This window comes from Arvicola amphibius, chromosome 9 (assembly GCF_903992535.2).
Source record: "Arvicola amphibius chromosome 9, mArvAmp1.2, whole genome shotgun sequence".
In the NCBI taxonomy this organism is placed as follows: Eukaryota; Metazoa; Chordata; class Mammalia; order Rodentia; family Cricetidae; genus Arvicola; species Arvicola amphibius.
In genome coordinates, this window is record NC_052055.2 from 52,154,543 (window position 1) to 52,161,544 (window position 7,002).

A 7,002-nucleotide genomic window follows, 5' to 3' on the forward strand; every position below is an offset into this window, starting at 1 on the left:
CGGAATTTTACCTGGTAAACTTTAGCCTCATGATGATACACAGATTACTAGAAATGGGTTAAATTAAGATGTAAGAGTTATCCAAAAAGAAGTTAAAGCTAATGGGCCAAGCAGTGATTTAATTAATATGGCTTCTGTGTGATTATTTTGGGGGTTAAGCAGCTGGGAACTAACTAGCAGCCTCCTATTACATACCAATGCTTATCTTCATAGATGTTAAGTCTTTTAAGGGCCAGAGAGGGCAAGTGCCATGGGTGGTGGGACACACCTAGACTGGAAACTGGAATTCCCCTCTTCGTTAGTTATTTGACTTTGACCAAATCAATGCTTCCCCCTCCAATCCTGCTGGTTCCTCTGTGTTCAAACAAACACAATAATGATGAAATTTGGGCACACTTCTCGGGGTGGCTAGAAAGAGCTAACGGAGCAGTAAGTAGTAAAGCAATCAACACAAAGCTGCTCTTCTTCATCTCTGCCTTCCTCCTAGTGCTTAGCCAATGCCCTTCACAGAAGCAAATCTTGAAGGGAAAAAATGGTATTAGCTAAGAGTGGTAAAGACTCACATTGTGACAAATTATATCCCTTTGCCCACCCTCCCAATTGCAAGGGGTTCATTTCTTTCATAGAAGATCATGCCAAATGCTCCAGATTCAACTAGGCAACTTTGTATTGGTGAAACTGGCTGGAGCAGACAGGACTTTGGATGGAAAGTCAAAATCAGCCCTGTATCCCTTATTTATTATTTCTCTCAGGACTTTATTAGATTGGGAGAAGGATAAGGAAAGGTACAAAGATGGCGGAAGTTACAAAATAATCCCACACTAGTTCAGAATTACCTATAATAAAGGGTTATTTATTTAAGGGAGACTTAGAGATCACTGTCCTAGATAACAGTCCTTTGTATGAATGGGGAACAGGAACAGAGTCTAGCAGCCAGAAGTGAGAGCAGGAAGCAAGAAAGCAAGCACAGGCTTTATAGCTGCATTTATAGTATAAGAGACCACACCCAAGTGGGCTGGTATGTTAAAGGCTATTGGCTGAAGGAGTGCAAGGAGCTCCTACAGCACCTCCCCCTTTTGTTTAAATAAGAGAGTTACAAATAAAAATATAAATATAAAATATAAAACTATATACTATAAAATATAAATATAAAACTATATACACTAGGAACAGATATCAAGTATAAAATTAGAAATACAGCCAGCATAAACAATATTAAGCAAGGAATGTTTGCTAAATGTTTTAATAAACATTCTATCCTAAGGAGTCTATGTCTTGTATTGGAAATGGCTTGGCTAGATCATAAGAGGACTGTAACTATTACTATCTAATCTTTAACCCCATCGAAGGCCTGAGAAGGGAGATAATATTACTTGAGTAGGCAGAAAGTACAATCAAGCAACTTCCAAAATGTGCAGTAGATGACAGAGACAACTGGTTGCCTGAGCAATCACCTAAAGTCTTATTTGCAATGTTGAAGCAACCAACTTTGGCTAAGGCCTAGAGTAACTGGCCATTTTCAGAGGCAGGAAAATTTTCAAAACCATCTTACCCTGTCTTGGCAAGATTTGGCAGTCTTTTTTCTTGTATCTTTCTTGTCCAGTCCAAACATCATGCATTTTGTCCATGGTCAAGGCATGGGCAGTTTCTTGCCCAAAGGCCCATTGTGCCAAGAAGAAGACAAACTCCAAGTGGAGTGCCTTTGGTGCTCAACACTCTCTCAGAAATAGATTGGTGCTGCCAGGAACAGAGTTCTTATTTAAAAGAAAGGTGGTGGGGGATAAGTGCTGTGGTACAATGGTCTATACCCTGTCAATTGTATTTTAAATAAACACTGATTGGCCAGTAGTCAGGCAGGAAGTAGAGGTGGGGCAAGGAGAACAGGAGAATCCTGGGAACAGGAAAGAGTCAGTCTGCAGTCATCACCCAGAGAGAGAGAGAGGAAGCCAGACACAGAACAAGCAAGATGTGACTAACTTGCCAAAAAGGTGCCAAGCCCTGTGGTTAACACAGACTAGAATAATGGGCTAATACAAGATACAAGAAAGAGTTAAGGCGCGGTAAGTGATTCCGGAAGAAACAGGAGTATGGCGTGAACATGGGGAAGCAAAAGAAAACAAGAAGATATGCGACCATGAAGCGAATGCTTAGTCTCAGAGATGAGAGACTTAAAGAAAAGGATAGATTAAAGCCTAAAAAGAAAGAGAAGAAAGATCCCAGTGCGCTGAAGGAAAGAGAAGTCCCCCAACATCCTTCCTGCTTGTTCTTCCAGTATAATACACAGCTGTACCACATCCTTGTTGATACCAACTTCATCAACTTTTCCATCAAAGCCAAACTAGACTTAGTGCAGTCCATGATGGACTGTCTGTACGCCAAGTGTATCCCTTGTATAACTGATTGTGTGATGGCTGAAACTGAGAAATTGGGCCAGAAGTACCGAGTGGCACTAAGAATCGCCAAGGATCCACGCTTTGACCGACTTCCGTGCACACACAAAGGAACCTATGCTGATGACTGCTTGGTACAGAGAGTCACTCAGCACAAGTGTTACATTGTGGCTACAGTTGATCGGGACCTCAAACGAAGAATCCGAAAGATCCCTGGAGTTCCTATCATGTATATTTCTAACCATAGATACAACATTAAACGGATGCCAGATGTTTATGGAGCTCCTCGGTTCTAATTCTTACTTGACCAAATTCACCTGCGTTTCTTTACCAGCTTTTCTCTGTTGTCAGTTAATTAAGCATAGTTTTTGTTGTTTTTTTAAAAAGAGTTAATAAGAAGCCTGAGCTAATAAGCCAATCCATTGATAATTAATGTAGACCTCTGTGTATATGTTCAACGAGAGAGAGAGAGAGAGAGGAGAGAGAGAGAGAGAGAGAGAGAGAGAGAGAGAGAGAGAGAGAGAGAGAATATAACTAGTCTCCACTCCAAAGAGTTGTGAGTATTGAAATGGGCAGATATCACACTTTTGTTTGCCAGTTGTGGCTTGAGTGGTGGTGTACTAGATGCAGGCTGTGCTGGACCCACAGATGAGGGACTGATGGAGAGGTCAAAAAGCACATTTAGAGGCTGTAGCAGAAGTTAGTGTGAGGGGCAGTGAGGACTGAACCTGAGGTATCTTCTGTGAAAAATGTCAGATTTCAAGTACCATGAAACCTTCTACAGGTGAGAAAAAGTGAAATGTGTGCTTTTTAGTGCCCACAGAGTGAAGCTCCTCTTTCTTCGCTCATCAACTTTAAAGGTCAAATTTGCAATGGTTTGTTCCACTCTAAAAATTCCATAAATACACCAGCTAATTCTACCCTTTGCACCTGTCCAAACAGCAAGGAAGATAAAAGGGACTAGCAGAGAGCCCAGCCCCTTCCTTTCCTTAATGAGGCTCCATTGACTTTCGAAAACAACTGAACAACAATAAATTGCCCCCCAATGCTGCTTCTTCCAAGGCCAGGCTTGTTACTGGCTTGTGTTTTCTGAGCAGTCTCAGGGTCCTAAGTTCGCAGCTGGACCGTAAAATGCTTTGGCAGCTCCGAGGATATATAAGGCCAATTTCCTTTGTTCCCACTAGAGTCGGGTGTTAGGGGTTATAGGCTGTTGGCTTCAGGACTCATTTGGTTTATTTATTTTGTAGGTAAATGACCACAACTTCTAAACATTCACAAGGATGCCCATGAGGAGGTCAGAAGCTGTCCACAGACCTTAGGCTTAAGGTAGGCCTGGGCTGGAATAAATTTCAGGGGCTTGCCATTATTACCACCCTTACCTACTCAAGGAGATTTGGCTTTCTGCCAGGGGCTTTTCTTCTCTGTGTTAGATTTTGCCCTGAACACTGACAAGTTTCTAAAGACTCCTGATTGTTGCATTGTTTGATATGGGGCCCATAAGGCTCAGGTGACTGCTGAGGGCTTGAAATGTGGCTAAAATTGAAAAGAGCCATAGATACAAGCACACTTGGGTTTCAAAGATTTAATGCTAAAAGGAAGAAAGAATAATGTGTCAGCTTTTAAAATATTGGCTACAATTTGAAATGACAGGATTCGTATGCATTAGGTTACAGTATTCGGATTAGGTGGGTGGGGGATGATTCACTGGTTAAGAGTACATATTGCTCTTCCAGGGGACCTGAGCTTGGTTCTGCTACCCATGTTGGGGGGGCTCACAACTGCTTGTGATTCCTGCGTATCAGAGGGCACCCCACACTCTCATGAATATACCTACACACAGATGTGCACTTGTACATTTAATTAAAAGTGAAATAAATCATTAAGAATAATCTAGGTTATTGAAAAATAATAAGATTTCTTTTGAGTTTCTCAGATATGCTGACCGAATGACTTAACATTTCACAGTTGACTCATGTTGTATTTTTATTGGAAAGCATCATACCTTCCAAAGGAGGCCATCAATACCCTTCCCTTCTCACCTCATTTTCTTTTTATTGTGAAGGTCTTGCCAGCCTGGCAAACCTGTAAGCCCCTTGCCTCAGCCCTTCTAGTGCTGAGATTACAGGAACTCCCCCATGGCCCTTGGACCACCCTAATCACATCCAGCTCATTCCCCAAACCCACGAGGCAGCAGGTCCACTTGGCTGGCTCTTATTTACTAAGGATGTGAAGGTTCTGAGTACAGATAACCATGGCTGCTGTTACGCAAGAAACATTTTCCTCGAGAACTAGTATACGTGCTCTTGCTTTTAGACTCTAAGAGAAGAAAAACCCAAGGAATTGGGGGTCATGATCTATGGGTGTTTGATGGCTACCATTGATAGGGATAGTTTCTCATTTCAACATTTAAATCTAAAGGAGGAAGATAGTGGAGCAGGGGTAGAATTGAAAGCGTGCCATTTGTTGGTTAAGATGCCACAGGAAATTGGTGTTGTGCACAGGTGTGGGGGAAATGAACTGAAGCCAGGGCCCTTAAGCTCAGAGCTCCCCTTCCAGGCAAACTGGTTCTCAGTATAGGAATGGGGACACTGTCTTAGTGGGTATCAGCAGTGAAAGAGGACAAAATGGCAGGGTAGCACCGGACACTATCACTATGTATTTCACTGACCTACATCAAACATAGTCTCTGTTTTCCAAAATTAACCCAGGGAAAGATAGAATATGATCAAGTGACTATTATTGCTTCAGTTCAATTTCTTTAATTTTCACTGCCACAAGTTTTGGAATCTAATATCTCATTATAGTCCTATTTATGATACCAAAGTGATATTTGTGTTTTTTAATCAACACACACACGACCTTTTGTTAATTGAACACGTACACACAAATTAATTGTTAATTGTGGGTGTTAATAGAACATTGACCTGGAAATATTTTGAAACAAACTTGTTTCTTCATAAAGGGTTTAATCTTTAGAACTGAATGAATTACAGGCTCTTTGTATTAAGTCTGATAAAATTTGAGACAAGTTAAAATCATCGGGCAACAGGAATCTCAACTGACAAACGGACTTCAGATTGCCTGTCAGCAAGTCTGAAGGGCATTGTCTTGATTAATGATCATGGTCAGAGGGCCCAATTCACTGTGGGCAGTACCATCTCTCTGGGCAGGTACTTCTGGGTGGTTTGAGAAAACAGGCTAAACTCTGTAAGCAACATGCCTCCTTGATCCCTGATTCAGTCCCTGCCTCCAGGTTCCTGCCTCAAGTTCCCGTTCTGACTTCCCTTCCGACTCCACAGTTATCTGAAACCCTCTCATCCCCAAGCTGCTTTTAGTCATGGTCTTTAGCACAACAGTAGAAATCAGAGGAGCAAATATTTAATGCTTCCTGACATTGGCTCCAGACAAAGTGACAATCTTGCAGAGTGACACCGGACTTTCTAGGTGAGTATTGAAGTTCATCCCCTGAGCCTGGAGCCACAGAGCACCAACAATCAACACCTTCTGCATTGTAGAGGTTTTCATTTTGTAGAGAAAATGTGAAAAATTATACTTTAAGCTTTTTGGTCTTCTCCAAATATTTCCCATTGACCTTAGGAGATAACAGAGCAGCTAAAATGTTTTATTTTTAATTTTCATGTAAGTGCAAAAAGATTAAATGTGGAGTCTCTGAATTAAGGCTTAATTCTGTCATGCAGAAGATTTCATTGAGTGTATGTACTGGCCATGGACTCACATCACCCGGGTGCACACTATCCCTGGACTCACGTCAGCCGTGTCCACGCCGTCCCTGGACACATGTCAGCCATGTCCACGCTGTTCCTGGACTGACGTCAGTCATGTCCACGCTGTCCCTGGACACTCAGCAGCCATGGATGCCAAGTTCACAGATTTTCATGGCAAGGGAATGACTAGTCAGCATGTACTAAGAATTATTTCCCTCTGCAGTTTTGCGACCTAAGGCGTATCATGTTTTAGTTAGTACTAAGACATAAACAGAAATGCTCTCAAGCACACTCTCCCCAAAATGAATCAAGAAGATACTGGCTTTGGTAAACATCTGCTATTTCAATTGTGGCAATTCCATTTACAAGTGATTGTATATTTAATTAAGACTGGCTTTAGCAATGAGGATAATTTAGAGTTTCACAAGACATGAGCTTTCCAAAAACCAAATTATGTTAATTCTTCATACTTCTCAGAAAACATGTGATCAAATTCTCCAAGGCACACATTTCAACTGCCTGGATAGAAAAACTGGATAAAAATAGACGTATTTGAGTTATTTTTGAAAAATTTAAGGACAAATTTTCCTAACTATCTAACAATCTTTATGATTTCTATAACTGAGCTCAATTATATATTAGGTAAAAAGCTTATTCTCTTTGAGACACTATCTATTGTAATTTTTGTGTATAAAATAGTGGTTATGTCTGTATTTATTGAATTGTTACTATAAACCACTTATTGCGCTGAAATATACGTTTAATTTTCACCTTGATAGCAGCTCAGTACCCTCTGCACCACACCTGAAAGCCACATCATTTTCCCCGTTTTTATTGTTTTTATTGAGCTATATATTTTTCTCTGCTCTCCTCCCTTTGTTACCCCC

The 7,002-nt window shown here is 41.0% G+C and overlaps 1 protein-coding gene across 1 annotated transcript; it reads left to right on the forward strand.

Annotated features, from left to right (window-relative positions):
• The first annotated feature begins 2,079 nt into the window (after window positions 1-2,079).
• On the forward strand, window positions 2,080-2,686 carry LOC119823950 (rRNA-processing protein FCF1 homolog). Its single transcript, XM_038344090.1, has one exon. The coding sequence runs from the start codon at window positions 2,099-2,101 to the stop codon at window positions 2,684-2,686; it is 588 nt and encodes a 195-aa protein (XP_038200018.1). The 5' UTR covers window positions 2,080-2,098.
• Window positions 2,687-7,002: the final 4,316 nt, after the last annotated feature.